The 25,965-nt window shown below is 39.0% G+C and overlaps 1 protein-coding gene across 1 annotated transcript in view; it reads left to right on the top strand.

The window, feature by feature from the left end:
• LOC124551142 overlaps positions 1–25,965 on the top strand; it is a 131,445-nt gene that overhangs the window by 90,156 nt on the left and 15,324 nt on the right. The window contains exons 8-10 of the mRNA XM_047126104.1: positions 4,047–4,321; positions 10,336–10,569; positions 24,587–25,033. Of these exons, the coding sequence (XP_046982060.1) occupies positions 4,047–4,321; positions 10,336–10,569; positions 24,587–25,033 (956 nt within the window). The remainder of the gene's footprint in view (positions 1–4,046; positions 4,322–10,335; positions 10,570–24,586; positions 25,034–25,965) is intronic.

The raw sequence follows: 25,965 nt of genomic DNA, 5'->3' as shown, positions 1-25,965 counted from the left end.
AAGGCAGTTCCTCAGAAATCCCCTGGCCGAGTCATACCATTCCACCAGCCGAAACACCTTTCCAGCATGTTAGAATTGACCTCCTCAGACGATTTCCAATGTCTGCTAGTGGTAATAGATGGATTATTGTTTGCACTGATTATCTGACACGCTATGCCATTACAAAAGCCGTGAAAACAGCCGAAGCATCCAGGGTATTCAAATTCATCGTAGAAGACCTTGTATTAAAACACAGTGCCCCAAGGTCGTTAATTACAGATCGAGGGAAAGTTTTTCAATCAAATCTTGTGACATATAAACCGTTGGTGCAACATTACTCATCACATGACGACTGCCTACCATCCGCAAACTAACTGGATTACTGAACGCCTTAATAAGACCTGGGCCAACATGCTATCAATGTTCATCAGTGTTGAGCAGAGCAACTGGGATGAGGTGCTACCTTTCGTGACATTTGCCTACAACACTGCCAAACAAGACACCACAGGATTTATGCCATTTTTCCTGGTGCATGGGCGTGAGGCAACTACGACGAAGGACACTGTGTTTCCGTTACATCCTGATGATGTGGATGATGACTACATCGGCCAGGTGTTAACCAGAGCTGAGGTAGCTCGGCAGTTAGCTTGACTCCGCACGCTGCAGGCTCAAGAAAACGATGGCCGAAGGTATGATGCGAGCCACCACCCTGCTGTCTACCACCCTGGTGACCTCGTCTGGATCTTCACCCCTGTTCGGAAGGTTGGTCTCTCTGAGAAGTTCCTCAGATGCTACTGTGGACCTGATAAGGTTGTAAGACAGTTTTTGGCCCTGGTTGCAGTGGAGTTCATTTGTCTACTGGTGTACCATGTTGTCGAGGTCCATTCATTCGCTTGTGTTTCGTAGATCCCATCAAGAAGAAGAATGTTCTTGGGTGTGGAACAAGGTGAGAGCTATATTAACACAAGACAAAGATAAGATAGAAACTTAATCTGTATACAACATTAATAATAGGAATGTGTAGTTCATGAACAAACTAGTTCAAGTGAATTAATCTGGGAAAGGAACTGTTTATAGCAGTGTATCTTTAGTGAACTACAGAGTTTGTATTCATCACTTCCCCTACCTATTGAAAGCTGAAATGTGCATGTACGAATTTCCCCTCGCATGATACTTAGCACACTCCACTCCCAGGACCTGAGCATCGTTAGTTCTGAACTCCAAACAGTGAACCAGTGCGAACTGCATCTAAATGGAAGATCAAATCTGTCCATAAGTTCACTTAGTTCTGTTCAATCTCCAGTTCCAAACTGTACAAACTGCTTTGGATTGACAGGCCGAAACCATTCTGTAAGTTCACTTAGTTCATTTCAGTCTCCAGTATCTGTATCTAAATATGTCTTTCCCATCTTAAGAATTGATTTCTGTGAACTATTAAATAAGAATGAGGTTTTTTTTTTCCTTTTTGCAGACCTTATTAGATAAAGAAAAAGAACTGGGAAGCAGACAAACGCTCTTGGCGACAATGGGAATACTTTAATAAACTAAATAATAAAGTTTTGAAAATTGCAGTGCTAACAACAATTTGGACACTTCATTTATGCCTAGTATGTGTCTTATGTATTGAATAAATAGGGGAAAAGAAAAAAAGGAGTATTTATATTAGAAGTGGGATTATAGTTGGTGGAAGGTATTCCACCTCGCAGTGTTTCACCCATTGGTTTACAATGACAGAAGGAATGGGAAACATTAATGGATTGCCTTCCTGTGGTGGAAGTGTGGGGATCTGCTGTTATTAATTTTGAACTGCAGTTGGCAGTCATTGTTGAATGGGGCATAGATCCCTGTTCACAGAGGCAGTTTCTCACTACTAATAATAGTGTCTCATGTTGTTAGTGCAGCAAAGTTGTGATGTAAAGCCATCCCTGACATAGTGGTTATGACAAAACATAGGTGAGCCTTCAACAGCACATTGCTCCAGTAGAAACACTGGAAACCAACTGCATTGGTCACTAAAACATCGGTATTATTTAGCAACAAGTATTTTACAATGTGAGGTGCACCAGTGGCAAAAAACTTAACTCCCTGGCCATTGAAGTTTGCTGGCGTTTCATACTTCCTGAGCCTTTGTGTCTGTCTGTTTCAGCTACAGGAAGTACTATGGAATAATTGTTGCTATAGTACAATGAACTTTGCTAAATCATCAAATGGAAGTGAGGGGCAACTGAATTGCCAGCTATTGTGCAGTGTTCAGCCTGGTTGTACAGTTTGAAGCTTCATCGTCACAGCAAATAAAACAACAGATTTTTATATCTATCTCAGCATCTCTATGCTGCAAGTCACTATACAGTGTGTGGGTTCAAGGGTACATGTTACACCAATATCATTTCCACTCCATCATACTATGTTTGTGAGCAGTGTAGAGGAGACCTACTGTCTGTAAATAAGAATCACAATTGATATGCTTCTCCTGTCATTGTCATTATGTAAAGTATATTGTAGAGGAAGTAAGATTTCTTTGTTATCAGGATGTTAAAATATAAAGTTTTTTCTGATGCATAATGTCTGGTTTGTACTGGGTAAATTATTGTTGGGCTTCCAGTCACATAAGGTGGTTTTAAAGCCATGAGCTTTTGACTGAGTGCTGCTTGGTCCCTCTTGAGTAGTAATGCTTTTTTGTAGGATTTTACAGGAGACATATTAACATAGAGATGTCGCACAGAACACTCAAAATGTGGCACAGTTGATGAAACATGCAGCAGTGATGCTAAAGCAGGTATTGTTCAACAGCACTGTTGAGTTCCAAGGTCAACAACAAATGATGAAATGTTGGTTAGCCTGAAGTGTTCAGATTTCTGCCAATCCAGCGCTAGGAAGCTGTAAGACCAGTAAATTTTTGCTATTGATAATTGATGTTCATCACAGTTGTGACTGTTGAGACATGTGGATCTATGAGTTTGCATTTCACAATTGCTTCACAAATACGAAAAACACTAATTTTAACTTAATAGTTATTCTTGAAGCAGAGGCCACAAACAATTGTGCAGAAGGAAGAAAATTTGATGTCACAGCAGTGAATGTTTGTAGGTGGCATCATATGAAGAGTAAATTAAAGATTCCCAGTTCTTGGTGCCAATCTTTCAGGAGAGAAAAATCAGGGAAGGTTTCATGAATTGTGAGCAGCAGTTTGTTCAGTACATGTGAGAGAAATATGATTCAGAGTTCCCAGTTACTCGAGAAATTATCTTAATGAATGCAGTGGAGATAGACAGCTCACAGACTTCACGTGACATTTGACAAAAAAATTACTTGCGTATCAGTATAGTATAAGCTATCTAAGAAAACACCAGCTGTCTAGAATAGATAATGTTAACTTCTTTAGGCAGATCTTAACATGTATCAGTAAAACAGTTTGTAAATTTGATTGGTCACAATACATTAAAAGAAAAATTTCTCAAAGAACATATTTAAAAAAAAAAAAAAAAAAAAAAAAAAAAAAAAAAAAAAAAAAAAAAAAAGGGCTGTTTTACATTCAGGGACATGTTATAGTCATCTAAGGATGAAAATTGCTCAAAAGTGTATACATTCAATGCATCAAGCAGCAGTACACTTACACTCTGCCACTATTTGGCCCTTGTCTTATGAATTATATGGCCATGCAATCATAGAAATTAACACTTCATTATTAACTCTTTATTTCACTGTGCCTTGCTGTTTTTTCGACATAATTCGTGAGTCTTTCGTACAGCATAGGTATTGTACCGTCCAACTGATACCTCGTCTTATTTTGTATGCCACACATTCTTGGTGTAATAAACAGTTACATAAGAAGATGGACTCGAATTAATTACTGTTCATTTCATGAAATATAACTGAATAATGTACCCTCTGTTGGAAAGAAGAGGATCAAAAACTTGATTACCACTGATGGAGTTTGTTAACTTAAAAAACTTTTTGTTTTCTTATCCAATTTATATTACAAGAAATAAGATGTTGGTCATAACAGTGTGATCCAAGTGTGTACACAAATTAGGAGCCAGTGACTTTTGCACCTCTGAAATGTTTAGGTGTATCTGCAGCTGCACCCACTGCTGCTGCGGCCACTCCGCCGACACCAGCATCGGCGCCTGCACCTGCACCTGCACCTGCGCCTGCGCCCGCGACTGCGACCGCACCCACACCCGCAGCCACACCTGTGCCTGCAGTTCCTAACGGTGCAGTACCGACAGTGGTCAGACGTGTCGGCGCTCCCCCGGGCCCGCGAAAGAAGAAACGGCGTGGGCCGTGGGCGTACATCACACCGGAGGCCCGATCACAGAGGCGGAAAGAGAAGCTGAGGGAGGTCAGTACTCATTGTGCATTCCGTGGCCAGTCACCTACGTGGTAGTTGTGTTACATAGCAGATTATTTATTGCATGAAATTTGAGGACAATATACAGGAAGATAAGAGGAAGCAAATGGAGAGGGGATGGAAGATGAGAATGTTTTCGTGCATAGTAAGGCACATTTCAGAAAATTATTCCCATTTATGAGTGCATATATTTACATTGGTATTTTGTGTGTGTCTTGTTCTGCGTCTCTTGCCCTGCAGTGGTCTTTTCATGATTTTACTGCAATCGGAAAATATGGATCCTGTGGGCTTTTACCCCATAGAAACGTTGCAAAATAGTGATTTTGTGTATCTACTTACAGGTAGTGTGCCTCCTTCATTGCGCAGAAATTCACAAACATGAGAAAGGTCACTCGCACTGTGTGTTTACATGAAATGAAAATATGGTGCAAAGATATTACATCAGTATGGTTTCCGAAAAGAGTATGGATATAGTCAGACGTGTTTCATTTTTCAGGGTTCCGTTATTTTTAAATTAAATTTTTACTTACTTCTACCATTAACGCCACGGAGTACTTAAATTATCAGTTATGCTGCGTATTCTGTTTTGTTTTTATTATTATCATATTTACTTTAATTTTTACAAATTTTTTTAATTTTATTTTTTACAAATATTGGGTGGAATGTGCGAAGGAATGAGTATATTTGTGGATTACATTTGAAAAAATTTATCAATTTACTATCTAGCTTGTCTTTAAGGATTTTTTCTCCCTTTCTGAAGTACAAAAATTTGCAGGATCTCCTTTATATCCATTTTATGTGACTTCTCGTATTGATGGAGTATCTGAAGATATGTTCAGTGGGTATTTAGTGTGAAAGTTATGCACAAAAAATATGTAGTTGGAAACTTTTTTTTATTTTATCTTTTTTACATTTGCTTTAAAGTCATCAGTTTGGTATTGGTAGTGTTGAAACTAGATGCACAGATGAGAAACTTCAGTCCAGTATTATTTTATTGCAAATGCAAAATTGAAAAATTTGGGAAATAATTATTGTGTTCAAATACATAAGTAAACACATGATTTAATGTTCATGAAAGACACACAAAACACAAGATCAAAGTGAAATTTAGTGTTTTTAGTGCGATATAGTGTTAATTGCACACCAGTTGATATCTACGAAGTGACAGTGACAAACATTTCAGTAATAACGAATTCTTACACCAATGCCAGCTACTAATGATATCTAATGGTCACAGTAAAAATCTGCAAACTGCACAGACATTCACAGTAGTTATAAATATAGGTCAGACACCATGGAAAATTATGTTAGCTGTTGTGGTGTAATATTATGTCTACCACATTTTCCCATTCCCTGTAATTGCCTTAATATTACATCAGCCACATACTGTTATGGGTGTAACCTCGGATTATGTTGCTGCCCTTTATGTGCAGAACATGATAGTATCTGTAGAGGTAAAAGTTTCACCTACACTACAATCCTAATGACTGACTGCATGTTGTGCAAAATATAAATTTGTTGTAAGTATCCATTGTCTTGACAATGAGCCTCTAGTAGTTCAAATGCTGGCTAATGGGGCAGTAAAATTTTTTAAAAACATCATGAAGCAATTGGTTGTAGCATGCACACAAATCATCTACTGTTTAACCACAGTCTCAAGTGTTCAGTGTCCAAAATAAGACAAAATTAATCAGTACCATTGCCTCTTAAGTTGTTCACTTTAAAGTTATGCTTGTAAAATGTAACAGATATCTGGTAAAGGTGTGTTTGCAACTTTCTTGGGTAGTGACTAAGTTACATTGTAAATTTAAATTGTTGTTTTGTGATAGCATGAATTTGCTGTTGACAGCATTCTAGTAGAATTCATCCTTATCAGTGTCACATAGTCACTTTTTTCATTGTGTATTACTCTGTATGATTTCTATAGATTCCTCATATACAGCCTGTTAACTGGCATAATCTGCTTAACAGCAAATATTTTTATAGTATATTGTCATTCATGTTCACAGATTGCAAACAATCAATGAAATATACCAAACAGTTGTGTGTCGAATGTAGGAATTCATCCAGTGCAAAATGTGGCTTTTCTTCCAGTATAAGGAACTTTATTTTGTTGATATCAATATAATGGAAGGAAACATTCCACGTGGGAAAAATTATATATAAAAACAAAGATGAGGTGACTTACCGAACAAAAGCGCTGGCAGGTCGATAGACACACAAACAAACACAAACATACACACCAAATTCAAGCTTTCGCAACAAACTGTTGCCTCATCAGGAAAGAGGGAAGGAGAGGGGAAGACGAAAGGAAGTGGGTTTTAAAGGAGAGGGTAAGGAGTCATTCCAATCCCGGGAGCGGAAAGACTTACCTTAGGGGGAAAAAAGGACAGGTATACACTCGCACACACGCACATATCCATCCACACATACAGACACAAGCAGACATATTTAAAGATGTCTTTAAATATGTCTGCTTGTGTCTGTATGTGTGGATGGATATGTGCGTGTGTGCGAGTGTATACCTGTCCTTTTTTCCCCCTAAGGTAAGTCTTTCTGCTCCCGGGATTGGAATGACTCCTTACCCTCTCCTTTAAAACCCACTTCCTTTCGTCTTCCCCTCTCCTTCCCTCTTTCCTGATGAGGCAACAGTTTGTTGCGAAAGCTTGAATTTGGTGTGTATGTTTGTGTTTGTTTGTGTGTCTATCGACCTGCCAGCGCTTTTGAACTTTATTTTGTGATAGTTATAATGTAACAGAAGTTTTTTTAGATAAGCATTTGACATAACTGCATACTGCATGATCGGAAGTACACTGTTCTTTCAGGAACTGGTAAGAAAAATATAAGTTATTCTACAGTGATTATTCACTGATGATATAATGTTTGCATCAAAGAGGAAATTCCATTGAGAAAATTGTTGAATAGCAGTATTACTAGTTAGTACGTAACATTACACAGGCAAAATTTATGGATACTTCTGTACATACTCTAAAAGTTAAAGATACTAATCCTAGCTTTCAGAACTTGAATGTTTCTTCTTCTGGGAGAAAGACCAGATTGGTTGGGAAAGGTAGGAAATGAGGAGCAAGACACCCATACTCTGGGTTAAGAAGGACCCAGCTGTTGTCAGGACCAGCAGCCAAAGAAGTGAACACACACCTGTCTGTTAGACTATTTTTTGTGACAGTTTGAAATACAAATGAAAACATTGTGTAACCAGTCACTAAATTAATAATTTTTGTATAGGATTCATTTAGGAGGCTTTGATTTATCATGAGATGACAGTTCCAGTGTTTGGTACAGTTGTATTGCTTCTTGAAAACCAGCAGTGTATAAAATAGCTTCAATATTTTGTGCTTAAAGTTTTGATTGCAGGATGCTTTTGATGGATTAGCCAGAAGAATTAATAGTTTGGAACATACTCATTTGAGTCTTACAAGTTCACTGCTTTTTAACATTGCTGGAGGGGTTACAAATATTTAGTGCCACCTGTCCCAGATATTTTATGTGCTACCTGATACGCAAGAAGAGGGTCTTAAGTTTATTCCTTGTGGGTGCTCTTCTTGTATACACAATACCATACATTATTTCTTGAAACAGACTAAATTATGATCCAGTTTGATTTATACAATGAAACTCAGATATCAGGTTTAGTATACGCGAGGGTCATTCAGAAAGTAAAGAATGTTTTGTTTTGAGACTTGACCACATAGTTAGACCATCACTGCTGACTGACCACCAACCTTGGAACCCATCCACCTCAGTTTGGCAGTAGGAATGATCCAATGCAGTTGAATACTGAGTAGCTGGGTGTCTTGAATATGCGTGACAAAATCGATGACCCCACTAAGTGTGAGGTAAGGTGTGCAGCATTAACTGCATTTGAAATGGGCATGAAGTCCGACCCATCAGAAAGGCAGGTAACTGAGGTGTACGGTGATTCCCCAAATTGACAGATTTTTTTGAGATGACAACACTGCAGAAGTGATTAAAAACTTAAAAAAAAAAAAAACATTAATCTTTGGTTCAACAACTTGGCAGAAACTGAGTATTTAGAGGCATAGAAGACCTGGGAAAATGGTACAAGAGCCTAACTTTGAATGGTGACTACTTAGAAAAGTAGCTTGGGTATCAAATGGTATGCAAAATACAATTTCGTTTAATTATATCAAAACTTTCTGTAGAAAAAGAACATTCTGTACTTTCTGAATGACACTAGTATATGACAACAGGAAAGGATAGACTGCGACTCACCACATAGACAAGGTGTATAGTCTCAGATGGGCACAATGAAAAAGAATGCTAGAAATATTCAGCTTTCAGACTAAGTTCTTCATTGGGCATAGAAAAATCTCTCTCTCTCTCTCTCTCTCTCTCTCTCTCTCTCTCTCTCTCTCTCTCTCTCTCTCTCTCACACACACACACACACACACACACACACACACACACATATACACCACTCTTGTCTCCTGGCCCTAAGACCCGACTATGACTGCACGTTAGGTGAGAAACAAAACACTCTTTCCTGGGGTGGGTAGTGGGGGGTGCATGTAGAAGCATGTAGAGATGTGGTGGGGACAAGATAGAGCTGCTAGGTGGAGCATCGTGAGACTGTCCAGTGAGGAGGGGGATGGGGGGTAGAGAAGGAGAAAGGATGATGTAGGTGCATTGATGGGATCAAAGGCAAATATAGTACTGGATTGGTAACAGGAAGAGGCAATGGAGGACACGGACTAGTGAAGTATGAGGTCAGGGAAAGCAGGGAGGGGGGAAGAATACATATGACACTGTCTGTGAGCAATGGTTAAAGTAAAGCATATCGTGTTGGATGGCATGCTCAGCATCTAGGTGGTCCAGCTGCTTCTTGGCCACAGTTTGGCAGTGACTATTCGTGAGGCTGATAGCTTGTTGGTTGCCACATCCATAAAAAAAAATGTGCAGCACAGTGCTGTAAATTAGTGGGTAGATCACATGGCTGCTTTCACAGGTGGTCCATCCTTTGACAGGCTAAGAGTTCTGTGTGTGTTGGGGGGGGGGGGGGGGGGGGGGGTCGGGTCAGTGTAGTTTTCAGTCATTGAAAGCACACTTGAGAACACGCCAGGCAGGTAGGAATGCCAAAGGCATATCTTCCAGTAGAGGAGGCAGGATCGCTCGAAGGAAATGCAGAGACACCTCGCCTGTGAGGCACTGTAGAAGATTAAGTGGTCCCATGAGGTAGTTGCCAGTAATCCCCACCCACACATTGACACATTGAGACTGAACCAGTGCTGACGATTTGTTGATGTCATTCCACTAAAACTCTAGATCAGACAGAGCATTCCCACTTTCCTGGTGGTCCTACACTGTCATAGATCTTTCATCTCAATCTTCAGTTGGAACTCATTTCCAGCCATAAGTTCATTTGACCTTTTCTGCTCATTATCCTCTTAGGGAACTTGCCTGCAGTTTCTCCCCATTTAAGAAAATTATGTATGTCAATGGTATATCTGAAAAATAAATGAAGTTATTTTTTGTGTAGAAAAATGTAAAAAATATCTACAGATCTTTGACTCAATCAGTACCTGTAATAAAGTTTTTAAACAGTGTGTGTGTTATGTTCAAATGCAGAGCTCTTAACAAAAGTGCACAAGCAAGCAGCACAAAGCTGCAGGTATACATCAGTTCCAAAATATTTCTTCTTATTAATCCACCAAAATCATACTGCATTCCAGATGTTTCAACTCTGTTGGTCTGCCAGAGCTGTGTACATGAACTAAACATTGGAACTGCCACCTGGTGTTGGAGCAAAGCTTACGAAACAAGTCAGGGATTAGAAAACTTTACATTTAGCCACTGAATATATTGTGTTTTTATTTATATTTCAGGCAATATCTTCTGAACTGAACTACAAAGAATTTAAAAATCAAGTTTTCTGTGGTATTGGATTTTCATTCGCAATTAATGTTCTCAAAATTAGGGCCCTGGCAACATGACAATTAATGTTTACTTACCATTTTCCATGACAGATGCTGGTAACTTGTGAACCGGTAGAGGTCGCAGAGGTGTGTGGTCGCACTGTTTGTGGATCACTTTCTCTACTGGAGCTGCTGTGGTTGCGACTGGAAGCTGTTCATGCCAACCGACTGCTGGAGGAGCTTGCAGCACTGGTTGGAGAGGCACGGACTCTTCTCGGGTCTGCCCTGACCAAGGACGAGAGTGATGATAAAATGGGATCCAGTCTAGACGATGAGCATGTGGAGGTGAGATAGCTTCTGCAGTGTGCCTGTGGCTAGAGAAAAAGACCGGTTGTAAAATTCATCCATTGTAGCATTTGCCACTATTTTTGCTGTTTATCTTCAGCTACTTTCCATCCATGACCGTCTCCAGCGTGGTCCATGCGCTACGTATGTGGTACAACAGTTCTATCCCCTACCATCTGCTGTTGACATCGAAAGTTCTTACCTGTAAAGCTAAACCACTGTTTTTGATAATATAATATAAATGGATAGATTAAAAATCTACTCAGCAAGTGGCAGCAGGGGAACACTGCTGCTGCTTGGTGAGTAGATTTTTTATATGTTCGTTTATATTAAACCACTGTTTTGTAAGTCTCATTGTAACCTGTTTTTCACAAATCTTACTGCTTTGAGAAGCCTGATGTTGATATGACGGCTAAAATTTTGCTGAGTGATGCTCCTTATGTTTTGCCTCTCATGAACAAATATTATTGTTGTTGTTGTTGTTGTTGTTGTTGTTGTTAGTATTGTCATCTTCACTGTGGAGCCTAGTTTGATGTAGCTCTGTCACTAATCTATCCCTTACAAAACCCATCATCTCTACTCCAAGCCATATCAATTTGAATATGCTTCCAGTTTGTGCCTCACTTCCTCTGCAGTTTCACCCATGAGCCGCCCAACCCCTTTTTTCACTCTCTCCCCCTCTCCCTCGTCTTATCAAAGAAATTAACTATTCACTTTTCTCCTCAGTTTGATTCAGTGGCTTCTCATTAGTTACTCGATCCACTCATTCGTGTACAGAAATCCTGCAACACCACATTTCACAATCTTCTGTTTGCTTTTTGACTGTATTATTATCATTCAAAAATGTAAGGAAATGATAGATTGTTGTATTTACACACTGTAACAATGATTCGTTGAATTGTAGATAGGCACATCAAAAAGATAGGTACACGTAAGCTTTCGGCCAAAGGTTTCTTCAGAAAATAATCTCTCTCTCTCTCTCTCTCTCTCTCTCTCTCTCTCTCTCTCTCTCCCTCTCCCTCCCTCCCTCCCCCCCCCCCCTCTCCCTCCCTCCCTCTCTCTCTCTCTCTCTCTCTCTCTCTCTCCTCTCTCTCTCTCTCTCTCTCTCTCTCTCTCTCTCTCTCTCTCTCCCTCTCCCTCCCTCTCTCCCCTTTCTTTTTCATTCACACAAGCAAGCAATGGCATTCCAGTCCGAGCTGCCAGAGATGATGTTCATGTGTACGTGCTTGCGCATGTAAATGAATTGTGTGTGTGTGTGTGTGTGTGTGTGTGTGTGTGTGTGTGTGTTTCTGAAGAAAGTTTTGGCTGAAAGATTATATGTACCTTTGTTATGCTTGTCTACAACTCATCGTCATATTTATGGTGAATAGTAATCAATCTTTTCCTTATATTGTTGATATTCTAAGTTGGAGTTTCCATTGTTTTATCATAATTTAAGTTTTGTTTTCTTAATAAGGCTACACTCCAGACAAAAATTACTTAAATTTATATTCAGTGTTAACAGACATCCCTTTTTTACAATTCTTTCATTGTTTGGCCAGCCTGCATTTTACACCCTCTTCACTTTGCCCAGAATGTTTTGTTGCAATGTCATTGGGAGACCTTGATGTTATTTCCTCTCCTTGAACTTCAATTTGTTTTCCAAATTCCAGTTTAGTTCCTTTATTATTTCATCTGCATACAGATTGAATAATGTTTTGGATAGGGTGCAGCCTATCTGTTCCATATCAACTACTGATACTGCCTCTTTAATGTTATTTGACTCCTAGAACTCTAGTCTGGTCTGCTTCACTGTCTGCATTTTTGCCCTGGTAACTCCAGTATTTCAAAGTGTATTCCAATAAATGTTGTCAAAAGGTTCATTGTCAGTTGCATTGATTTACTTGGACGTTGATATAAGCTGCTGATGGCAAATTAACATAGCCTAATATTTTTTTACGTTGTCCCTCAAGCTGGAAACCCGAGTAATTGCTTGCAGGTAGAACTATGCTTTGCCACCTGTTGACGGTGGACAACACTACTTCATCAGATAAGTGTAGCATTTCTGCACTGATGCACCATTAAGATCATTGTTGAAAAGAGAGAATTGGAAGAAATCAAATCTAAAGAGTGAAAAGAAAAGAAAATATGTTAAAAGTGATGTGAGAATATGCAGGATGTCCTAGGAGTATTCAGAAAGATGACAGGAATGATTGTTCAAAGTAAAAAAGGCTAGTAAACGTGGACTCCAAAATGCTTGCTTTAAGAGCTATGAGCACTTGTTCATCTCCAAACTTCACATCTTCTCCTTGACAAGTACTCATAACTCATAAGTAGGGACAGGAAAAAATTGGTGTTTTTTTTGCACTTTTTGGTGTTATTTTCTGGCAATCTTTTACTGTTATCAGTTATCTATTTTTGTTGTATTTAACCATTTTTCAATGCTGTGTTGAAAATGCTATTCCTAAGGTAGGGTGGGCCAACATGAGACAAGCATAGAGAAAAATTATTTTAACAAAAAATTTTGAGACAAATAATTATTTAATAACAAATATCAAAGGTAAAAATGAAAGTAACAGTATGTTGCAGATATTTTATTGATGATATGTTTCTCACTTCTTCCATATTGTTGTTGAGCTGTGGAGACCACAGAAGCCGATCTCCACAACTCATGAATGATCGGTAGATGCACTAGAAGCATGAAATGCATAATGAATAAAGTTTTTGTAACAGAAACTATTATTTCAATTTTTAACGTTTCTATACTGTTGCTGTGCTTGGCCAGAATGGTTTGGAGTTATACGTATATTTTAAATACTGCAAAAAGAATTATTTATCAATGATGTATCCAGCAGATTAAAAAATATACAGAACCCCCCTTATTTCAGGTCCACAATCTATTTTTGACACTCAACCATTTTTGTCACTGACTTAAATATTTATGTTAAATGATTGAAATTTCTTACGGAATAGCAATAATGAAACTTAGAAGAAAATATTGTAATGTAAAGAAAAATTTTTGCCTTTGCAGTACTGTTGTTAATAAATAAAATGTCTTGGCTGCACCCCCAAGAGATTTTTCTCTATGAATATCACCAAGAAAGCTTGTAGGCTATTTTTTAAGTATTCCCAAGTAACAAAATATTTATAAACATTTACAAAAGGTATTTAACTTGGGCTAAAATTACGACAAAATTTAATTTTATTAGTTTTTTTAAATGTTCACTCACATGTTGCTCAGAAACAATGTTTATAATATGTTTCAGTAAAAATTTTGGGTTTTAACTCTCTTTCTCTCTCTCTTTCTTTTTCTCTCTTTTTTACACATACATATAACTTGTAGTAAGGCTGAGTTATGTACTGCATTTTCAGCTTTTTTTTACCATGATCTGGACAAATTCGGTAAAAACAGACAAAATAGAAATCCATCCTCAAACAAAAGAAGCATAGTTCATCCTTACATTAGAGAAGTAAAAACTAGTAAACATTTGAAAAAGTGAGAACATGCATAGTTTTTTTTAAAAAAAGAAGAATCAAGCAATGAGTTCACGAAGATAGATCTACAGTAGCATCAAAGCAAGTACATTTTCACTCTGTGGACAGTTTTTTGAATGACAGCATTGTCATTATATTTCAATGTTGCCTTCAGAGAGATTGTGCCACCTACCTGTCAATACTTCGTTACAGTTTGAAAACAGTCTCTTGCTGTCAACATTGGAACACGGGAACCAAACAGCTTGCAATGCTGCAGCTGCGAATTTCAGATTGTCCACTGCAGGTGCCTGCAGCATTTCACTATTTCAACATGTCCCGACTGCTTTGACATTTGGTTTTAAACAAAATTCTGGAGAGATTGATACCCCTTCAGAGTACCTGCAGTACTAAGAACAGTCATCCCAGGTACAGATTGCAAGATCCTGGCCATTTCGGAATTAATACAATTGAGAATTATTGTCCTTGGATCGAAACAAGAATCCAAGGTGTTGAAAACTGACTGATTTGGATCTGTGGCCATGAGTCGACTTTCTCATTTGGAAGTGTGGTCCAGTTCACTTCAATCCCTCCTTAATTTCTGCATGATGCACTTCCCTCTTTATCATTTTTAAAATCTCACTGGTTTCCTTGCCAAATATTCCTTTTCCCACAATACTTCAAGATGCTTCAACTTTGAATAAAGTTCATGTGAGGCTGGATGCTTTGAAGTCTCTAAGAAGACAGTCGTGTTCATCAAATCTCTGGCATGTTCTTTAACCAACATGGCCTCTGTAAGAATCCTAGTTACATCATTGTCTGACAGTGAAATAATATACTCAATGCCTGCATTGGGCAGCTCTTGCAAGCCATCACTGCAGAAGAATTCAGTCATTACCTCGAAATATTCTGCTATATAAATGGCTGTGGAGAGCCAAGACAAGGTGTATACAACCCGGGACAACCGGGAGATCTGGGAAAAACCTGAGAATTTTTTCATCCGGGAGAAAACCGGGAAAAACCCGGGAATTTTTTTTAGAATTCCAGAAATTTTTCATTGTTTTAGTTTTCAGTTAATTTTTTGTAATTTTGACTGGTAAGAATCGATACTTCAACAAAGGATATTACTGAATCTCGCTACTGCAGAATAATACTGCAACAATAAAACATTAATGAGGAAAAAGTGAAAATAAAACATAAATTGCAAGGGAAATGTGCCATATACAACAACAAAACACAGTGCTCATACAAGCGTTTGCCAACAGCAAAATGTGTCAAAGGTTTTAGGAAGACTATGCAATGCTTCAGAACAACAAATTGCCTCCGATGAGCATGACGTCACAGCTGTTTACATTAGATTCGTTTTAGTTACGAGCGGGCTGATGCGCATGCGCAGTTGAGTTGCGTATGAGTAGTACCTACTCCCGTTTCTGGTTACAGAAACAGGGCTGTTGGCTGTGTAAGCAGTCACAGCAAGCAGCTAGATGCAACCGGGAAAAATTTTACTGCCGCGTCCAAGCTGCCAGATTCACGTGTGCGCAGTGGGCCCTGATCTATGAGGGTGGGGGAGGGGTGCCAAATTCATATTCTTGAGGGGAGAAAACCTTGTTTCACAAAGCGCCTAGCATTCAGTGCATGTTGGTTCTATCGATTACTAATATGATTTTGATGCGCATCCCTGTTGGTTTTTGAACACACTCTATAAGTTGGTTTTTGAATGAATCATAAGCCGCAGTCTGAGGTGACTTGCCACGGTTAGCGCGGCTCCCCCCCCCCCCCTCCCCCCCCCCTCCCCCCTCGTCGAATCCTCCCTCGGGTGTGGGTGTATGTGTTGTCCTTAGCGTAAGGTAGATTAAGTAATGTGTAAGCCTAGGGACCAGTGACATCAGCAGTTTGGTCCCATGGGGAAAAAAATCATAAGTTGATTTTTGAGTGCGTGCATAGTGTATGTGAAGTCTCTGTCAGGTGAATCCTCGTCGCATCTAGAAATAAACTTTCGTGCAGGCAAAAGGGGACAGGGCTATACAAGCTGAGAAGAGTCAAGCCGAACGAGTGAATGCCAATTGCTGTCTGATTATGTTGTTTTCTCTTCCTGGTGTTTAAAAAAGCATTCTTTAAATAACTGATTGCAGTATTTAACTTACTAAGTTCCTTGGAATAAATGTTAGCAATTACATTAATTTTATGTGCCCAGCATTGAACATGGATTAAACTATCACTTATTATTGTTTTCAAGGAGTCTACATATTTGTTTATATACCTAGCACTGTCACTGTTTTAATATTATCATACTGTATATTATATGTTTGAAGAGCCACCAAAATAGCACGAGCACATTGTGTCGAGTTTGCTACATCCAGAACTTTCACACTTGCCACAAAAAGTTTCTGCTCATTCCAAGCTTCAATAGTTCTCAACAAAACAGCAAAAACACAACGGCCTCTTCTGTCAGTGGTCTTGTCAGCTAATATAGCAACATGTTTCCCTGCTAGTTTTTCTGTTATCTCAGTTTTCCTTTGATGTTGTATTGAAGGCACAGAGTCTCTCTCATTGTTTTAACACATGGGGTGTTACCAGCACCTAAAAAGAATAGTCTGTTAGTTATCTGAACTTCTAAAATAATATAATACTGCACAAGAGCAAAGGGGGGGGGGGGGGGGGGAGGAACTGGGGCAATTGGAACACCAGGTTATTAGAACAGTGGTCTATAAACAGTAAACCAAGCAAGTTAAAGGTACCAAGAAGTTGTGGATTTGTAACAATCAGCTCTTATGCGTAAATTAATACCATTTTTTGAGGTTCACTAATTAGGTTTTCGTGAAACTTTCAGTGTATGTAGTGCTGAGGTTAGGTATGTTCCTAACAGCCCTACAGTACATACGTTCGTTATAAGTGTGAAGGAGTGGGACACACTAATGGTAATTAGAACTTACAGTTGCAGACTTAACATTATTATTATTATTTTTTTTTTTTTTTTTTTTTTTTTCGATTATTCCCATTCAAGAGAGCGTTTGAACTTGAATTCCTTTATGATGATTGTTTATTGACTTAACATTATTATTATTATTTTAACTTTTAATGGTTTTCCCCTAACATAGGAGACAAAGATGAGAAAATTGGGAAAGTCTAAGCATTAGTATAAATTTTAATTGAAATAATAGGTTGCTTTGTTTTGAAGTTTTGCAAATTTTTAAAAAATACGTATTAATTTCTGCTCTATTTGCCCCGACCCACACCCTATATTTTCTCAAAGATGAGAGGTACAGACATCACAATTGTGAACTGATCGAAAGTACATGTAAAGTGAAGATTTACCAAAATAATTTTGAGGCAGGCTGCAGCCACAATCTAAATGAAAAGGTAACACCACTGCTCACCGTTATTGAACTCATTGATCCACTGCCGAAAGTCTTCGTTCTCCAATTTGTGGAGTGGAATGTTGACCTCCAAAAATGTTCCCACAGTTCTTTGAGCCAGATATTCACACTCGTTCTTCTTCTTTTTTGCAGATTCAAAGCTGCTGCTAATTGTAGTGTCCCGCTTTATTGGCAAACTGGTCTGTTTCAACTTGTTGTCCTTATGTTTTTCGGTCTGCACATGTTCCACTATACAATCTTTACACTTCCATGGAACTCTGATATTGCAAAATTTATAAAACACTGTTAACTTCTTGAGAGCATATAAACCATCGATTTCAAATTGCTGCACCCTTTTGTCGGCGGCTACTGTAGGCTTTGGCATTTTCACAAAACACATGTTTGTCGCCGAGTTTAGAATAAGAATACAATGGAGAAAAAAAAAAAAAAAAAAAACATAGCAGTTGATAAAAACGAGTATCCGAACGCGGGAACTGCAACAATTCCGAAACAATTTAAAAATGTGCCACAAACAAAACATGAGTCAAGTTAAGTGTACCCCCACTCTGACTCGAACAGCTAAGCGCATTCACAAATCTGGCAGCTTGGCAGCCTCAGAAAAAAATTTCCGGGTAGATTCTGGCTGCTTTATCTCTCTGCTTATACATACACACACATTGGTGTCATGGATAATCAGACATTTTTAACGCAAGCCAAGCAATTCATTACAGCAGATTACTGTTCCCTATTTAAATAGGATCAATATTATCAAGCAGACACATTGAGATCGACCTTCCAAAATACACTGGTGATGTGTGGTAAGCGGTCAGTGCAACCCACTCTCCAAGTGCCAGCAATTCCTGAATATAAGAGGTTCATGCATTCTATCAGTAACACAATTACTCGTGAGAGATGGGTGGTAACTTTCTCATCACTCATTAATTCGTCACCATGTGACTACAATGCAGTTACATGGCCTTACCATATGCTGTCAATGACAGACAGCAGCAAGATGCCACATTTACCAACCCACCAACATTCCATGGGTCACTGACATCGCCACATTTGGGCATTAATCACTCCTCAGCCACTGTTGACAAGGAATGTAATTTACATAAAAGCTCACTTAACCATGGCAAGTGAGAACTGGTTTTTGCTGATAGCCAATTTAAGCTTCTGGGCGTTTTTTTACATAATAGCTATTTTAATAAATGCAGATAAATACCCAGTAAACTGAAAATAACTCCGCTATATAAATACCATCTCAGTAAAGTTATTTTGCCTACTCACTTGAGAGATCTTGTCAGGAAATTCTGCGGAGGTATACCCTGTCAGTAGACTGAAAAGCGAGATGCACTCTTGCTGGGGGAAGTTGCATTTCCTGGAAGAAGACTGCACCTTCTTTACATGGTGGTTAAGAATCAATTTTCCTGTAGTATTGTAGAACAGTGTGCAGAGATTTACATAGATTCTTTCCATAAGTCTTTCTTGTGTTAGTATTAGTGATTCATGTCTGTATTCCACGTAGTGTTAATACGCTTTGTGGAAAATAGTCATCCCCCAGCATGGCTAGGCACTGTGTCACCAGTGATTAATAAGGCATGCTGCGGAAGGAGTAGTGTAACTTTGTGAAATACCCTGTAGTTGTATTTTGTATTGTAGTGAGGTAAAGAGAGTGAGGAATCGGCTGCCTGCTCTTCAGTTTGGAGGCCGTTGAAGGAGAGAAGCATATGACCACAATCTGATCACCTTCGTTCCCTTATACTCCTAAAATCCACCTCTCCCCCTTGCTCACCCTGTTACACCCCCAGAACACAAATTATCCCTTTTTACTGCACATGGGTGTGGCACACACATTTAAATTTGTTTTTAAGGCACTTTGTTTAGCAATAAACATCAATTTTATGTCATTGAAACATTATTTTTAATAATCTGCTTTTTCTTCCCTCTGCAATGTGGAAACTACTAGTCCAATGGAAGTAATGAATATGACCTTTTTTTGTAGGAAATTAAATGTAGTTTAATTTTGTACTGGGGAATACTTTTGCTAGAAGGTATGGTTTTCAGGGTATTCAAGAAAAATTTTAGAAAATTACCTTTAAACACCCCCACCCACATGCTCAGATCCTGCCAATCAGGATTTTTACTGTGTTACACTCCCCTTAAAACTGTGCAAAAATTTGCGGCTAAGCGAGTTTTTCCCCTAATTTTCCTTCGTACTCTGCACTGTTAACGTAGCTCCACAGGAAGTAATCTGGAGAAAGTAAATCAGGAGAACATGGGTGCCGTGATCCTTCAGGGATGAGTCACCACCCAAAAATTTGCATAAGAAATGAGATGTTTCAATAGACGTATGATAAGTGGCACTCTCCTGCTACAGACAACAATAACGTTCATGTGCCTCAAGAAGCGAAATTAACTGTGTAATAATATTTTGCTAAACGACACTGTCCACCGTAGTTTCACAGGGCATACTGTCAAACAGTGTGATACAGCATACCATACTCCAATTTTCTGACAGTGTGAAGTGTTTGCATGAAAGTCATGAGAATTTTTGTTTGACAAAATTCCTACATGCTGACTACTCACATATCCACTAAAGCCGTGTCCTAGGTGAGTGACAGAAGCAACTGACGGCATGTGACAGCTTCAGATGACAAAACATGACTACAGGTACAGCTACAGAAGTACCCTAGGTTGGTGATGTCTGTGCCATTGGTGGCTGTCCCCTACGACTTACGACGTTTCAATTCAAATATGTTTGAGTCTTGTTGCTGCAGCTCACGCGACAGTGACAGTGACAGTCTGAGTATTCTCAGCAAAGTGCTGAAGCGGATGCACTGGCTGCTATGAGATCGATATCTGATTTTAAGAAAACTATTTGGCGGGAAAAATTTGATTCTTTCCACGTCTTACAGTTTGATATCTTCGCTTGACATAGGACACAGCTTGATATTTTCGCTTGACGTAGGACTGAAAGTTTTCATTGTTTGTCATAGTTACTGTGCAGTACAAAAGCAAGCAAATGACTGCATGAAATTTTTAAAGTGTTTGCAGAAGTAAAAACACATTTCATGGATTTTGTGTGTAGTTTGATTTTAGGTCATACTTTGTTGCATATTAAATTTAACTAAAGTTGAGATCAGAATGATATATGTTAGTCCCAGAGATTTTGGATTTTATATCTAGCAGATGGGTAGATCACGTAACTAATGAGGAAGTATTGAATAGGATTGGGGAGAAGAGAAGTTTGTGGCACAACTTGACCAGAAGAAGGGATCGGTTGGTAGGACATGTTCTGAGGCATCAAGGGATCACCAATTTAGTATTGGAGGGCAGCGTGGAGGGTAAAAATCGTAGAGGGAGACCAAGAGATGAATACACTAAGCAGATTCAGAAGGATGTAGGTTGCAGTAGGTACTGGGAGATGAAAAAGCTTGCACAGGATAGAGTAGCATGGAGAGCTGCATCAAACCAGTCTCAGGACTGAAGACCACAACAACAACAACATCTAGCAGACGAGTTTGGTGTGTCCAGTTCCATCCTTGTGCATCAAGGATCACATGATTGTAAAAATAGTCACACTTCATAAATGGTTCAATATATAGAAATGAAATGTTTTGCAGATGGCAGCAACCTAAGATGACATATCTTGTCATATGATTTACACTTAAAACATTTTGGTCAAATGTATGAATGGAGAGAAAACAAGACTTCCTATAAATCACACAATATAGATTTGCCTGAATTTTCCTGACCAAACTAAGAGTGGGAAATGGACAAATGGGGTTTCCAAATGATTAGCATGAAGTGTAGTTTTGCAAACAAATATTTAATTACTTGAAAGTAATCCGAATAATTAAGAAAAACTTAGTTAGCTGAGGGAAAATTGAAATATTTTGTGCACAGCTGCTGCTAGCTGTCTAAAGGAAGTGTCAAAAAGTTCATCTCTTCAAGGCCTAGCTATTTAGCCCATAAGAAGGTGCTTTAATGTGATATTTAACTGTCAAAAATGCTTCCTTAAAATCAAGTGCAAAATTTAGGACATTTAGAGGACATCAGACACTAGGAAGACTGCTGAGGTATCAAAAAGATCACGCTTTCTGAATAGAACTTGGAAAAAAAGGAAATAGTAAAGAAATCACTTAAATGTTGTGTGAAATGATTTGTCTATAAGAAATAAAATGGATTAGAGAATCATTTGATGTGCTGCTGAATGAGGCTGGAATCAAATTTTTCTCTAATCTATTTTACCTGTTTTGGACACGTTTTCATAGAACATTTGACCCTTTTCCATTTTTTACAAAATATGTTGTTTGTTTTATTTTTTAATTGAAATGCTTGGCAGTAACATTGATTGCTGATGAATTACATTCACAACTAAAATCAGTTAAATTTCGTGGTTGTTTAATGTGCTTTATTAGGAATTTAAGATGTGTGATATATTGGGATATGTATGTACGCACTTAAGACACCTTAACAAAACCTTAAAAGCTTACAAAGGCTGTTCAGTAAAGGATGATTTTTTTACAACATACCTTTACTCATCCTCATATTTTTTATGGTCCTTCTCAAAGTAGTCTCCCATGAATGCGATGTACTTGTCCCAGCATTTCTGCCAGTCTTCAAATACATGCTGGACACCATTTTTTGAGAGGTCCTTCAAAATTGCCTTCACCACTGCTTCTGATGATTGATAATGCCTCCCCTTGATGTTAGGGAATAGAAAAAAAGTCACATGGTGCTAAATCCGGACTGTAGGGAGGGTAAGGGATGCACTGCACATTGAGTTTTACAAGATATTCGGCAACAACATTGGCAATATGCGGCCGTGCATTATCGTGGTGCAGCATCCAGTCTATTTCACGGAAATGTGGTCTTTGGACCTAATATGTACTTGCAATGTTTCCAGGACATCCCTGTAGTATTGTCCAGTTATTGATGTGTGTGCAGAACATGCTGATAAACCATTCCATGAATATCAAAGAATGAGACGACCATAACTTTCCCAGCAGAAGCAACCACTTTTGCTTTTTTGGGGGTTGGTGATGATGGAGATTCCCACACTGAGCTTTGCTGTTTGCTCTCGGGATCAAAATGATGTACCCAAGTTTCATCAGGAGTGACTAGATTTGAAAGAAACTCCAGATCTTCCGCTAGCATCAACTTTAACTGCATACAGACCTGCACGCAAATGTCCTTTTGTTCGGGAATCAACAGTCTTGGAATCCATCGTGCACAAACACGTGTCGTGTGTAATTTTTCTGTCACCAGTGTATGAATGGCACCCAATGAAATGTTCATTATTTCATAAAGTGATCTTAAGGTAATTCGTCGGTCTTCTCTGACAATGACAGTAGCAGTGTTGATGTTTTCTTCTGTAAAAGCAGTAACTGGAGCACCGGGTCCACCTTCCTTTGAAATAAATTGTCTCCTCTCTTTAAACATTTTAAACTACATCCGAGCTGTGCTGTAGGGAAGAACAAACTCTCCATAGGCCTCCTGTAACATTGTATAGGCCTCATATGAAGAGTTGTTGAGAGAAAAGCAGAATTTCAAAGCCACATACTCGTGTGTTACCTCCATTGCAGTGGTAGGCATAGTGAACATGTCTACCTTGCCTGCCTCTCACAGGCGGGAACCAGGAATCCCAACAATGAAACTAGTATGGCGTGTTTGTTGCACATTAAGGTAACAGACTATCATAAGATTAAATTTTAGTGCAAGAATATGACCATAAAACAACTATGATCATTCTTTATTGAACAGCCCTCGTACTTTGAGATGCAGTGTAAAGAATATATATAAAATATAGTACATTGAACTGTAGTTGAGTCAGTGAAATTATAAGAAGTAACTGGGTCTGAACTCACGAACCATGACAACTCAGCTTAGTAAACAAAGATGCTACCGCTATACTGTGGACACCTCATTGCTCGTTGCACTCATTTTTTTCATATTTATCTTAATCAGTTATTCTTCTGCAATTATCGGCTGCTGAAACTTTGTGGTCACATAAGAAACATTGATGAGGTAGCCAAATGTATCTATTTTCATCCTTGTACATTTGAAGAATCTGTCTGGTGATCTTCGTAGCTGATGATACAGATTACAAAATTATCCATCAGCATCCCTCTTTGTGAATTTCATGCACAGCACTCCTTTTGGCCCTCTTTTCCTAAGTAAAGCTAATTTTTACTAAAATATTTTATAGTTCTTGGACATGGTTCTATGGAAACAGCTGGTTGACCTAGTAACCATCTTGTTGTGGGAGTTTGTCGCTTGCACGGTGGATATCTAAGCATATCACTTGATTCTGCCACTTTTAGCTGGAGTGTTACATATCCATATGTCATGCACTGTCGGTTTCTTCTGTTGCTTATGTAGGATATGGCCTAAGGTAAAACCGTGGATGTCAACTAATGACCAAAACCGTGTACTGTATGCTTTTCTTTATCCAGCACCTTCCATTCCTCCATCTGTAAACATGATGTGAACAAATTTTTAACTTCTGCATTGCTTTCTGAGCACTATCGTATGAACTTTGATATTTGACACGCAGTTTCCTTAAACTTTTTGAAGACAAATGCAGTATCACAACTCTCACCTCTGTCCGAGTTTTGCGGCAATCAAAATGGCCGGTGTCTCAGATCTCTTCTTGTCTGTAACCTATCCACTTTCCCAGAAATGGGTGGCTAATCCCATTATTGTTGCTTTGATTGTTACTGTGGCATGTAGATATTTCCAGAAAATACATCTACAACACAGGCATATGAATGACGAGAAAATGGTATGTTCAGCAAGCAGTAAACCATGCAGTATTACAGATTTCATATGAACTGCACCCTTTACATTAGCATCTTTGTTGCCAATAAGACATGTCGTGCTACCTTGCTGTGGCGAATCGAACAAATGTAATGTAACACATTTGTTTTCATGTTTGTCATTTTCCAGTTGCACTGTATTACACTGTCCAATGCAGTTATTATTTATCCAGCCATTGAGAAGATCGGGGAAGATGCACGTATATTTTTCATAACAGAACTACTGGAAACTCCTGGGTAAAAACTGTGGGGCAGAACATAGTTCCAGAGGTTGCTTCAAAGTATACTCCACTGAGAGTTGATTTTGTGTGACCATCTCTCTCTCTCTCTCTCTCTCTCTCTCTCTCTCTCATAATTAGTATAAAATGTTGCATTCTTGTCCTGCAGGTTTGCGGTGATGTGTTGTGTGTCGCGATGGGTCTGGAATGTGGACGATACCGTGTGGATACTTCGAAGCTGCGTCCTCCGCCCCATCCCGAAGAGCCACTTCCATCCAATCCTGCTCCAGAGTCCAATGCACCCAGCAGAGCTTCTGAAAACCTGCAGTCAGCAACAGAAGTGGAAGATGCCGTACCCGGAGAGCCCAGAGAGAAGAAGCCAAGAATAGAAGATCTGAAGTTGGAGGCTGCAACCACCTCCCCGGACAGTGGGAGCAGCAGTGTTGGGATGGATTGCAGTATGGCCGGCACTCCGTCAGAGACCATGGTTGTTGACGACCGTGGTGAATTGCGTGGCGATAAGGAAGTGGCAGATGATGACACGCATGAACTGCGGCTCTGTCCACTAGAGGCACTCGGGCTGCAAGCACAGACCAACACACTGGAAGCTGTCAGAGTGAGTGATATTACTTTGCTATTGTTTCGATGACTGAACTGAGGTAGTGTACGAGGTGGTCTGGAAAGCTCTTGGGCCAATAGTGAAAATGAGGATTTTTATTTTCAAGAAACTTCTATTTTCCAACATAATACCCTGTGACATTACCATGCGTCAACCAGCAATCTTCCAGTGATATTCTTCTCTGTAGTACACCTGTGGAAGCATTGCAAAATTCTCCTATGCAGATGCGAATCACTTCTTAATAGGACAAAAGGTTCTGACCAGCAGAAGACTTTTGTCTTGTGGAGTTTTCATGAGGTACGGAAATCTGAGGGAGCCAACTGTGGGAACTAAGGAGGATGTTCCAGAACTTCACATCACAGATTCCTCTGTTTTCTTATTGGCAAGACAGTTTTGAGGAAGGGTGCATTTTCTTGAAAGGTGATGCAGGTTTTTTTTTTTTTTAAGACAATAGGCAAAATTCCTTTTACATTCCAAACCACTGATGTCTGACATTTCCCACTGATAGGTCCTATTTGAAGCTGAAGAACTGTCTTCTGTCCACTGTTTTCATTGTAGCTTTGTTTTTCATGAATTGTGATAAATTCATGTTTCATCGATTCTTACAAACTGATGTAGAAAATTACCTTTATTTTTACCAAAGTGGCAAACACAGTTTGCAAATTGTCATGTGAATTCATATCTGATTTTATGTAAGCAGGTACATCACTCATCTTCCACAAAGCTTTTGTATGCAAAGAGTGGCCAACAGGTTCTGTCGAAGTCCCTTAACTGATGCCAATTTCATGTACCTTCGTATGTCAGTATTCCAATTCAGTATTGACTATTTCTGGTGTGATTACACTTTTCTGACATCTTTCCACAGGAAACAACTTGGACATTTTGATGGCCACATATAAATTACGCAGCCTGATCCTTCACGGTGGAAA

The sequence above is a fragment of the Schistocerca americana genome, chromosome 9, assembly GCF_021461395.2.
Source record: "Schistocerca americana isolate TAMUIC-IGC-003095 chromosome 9, iqSchAmer2.1, whole genome shotgun sequence".
NCBI lineage: Eukaryota > Metazoa > Arthropoda > Insecta > Orthoptera > Acrididae > Schistocerca > Schistocerca americana.
Note: the sequence above shows the minus strand (reverse complement) of the source record. Positions and strands in the feature narration are given on the sequence as shown.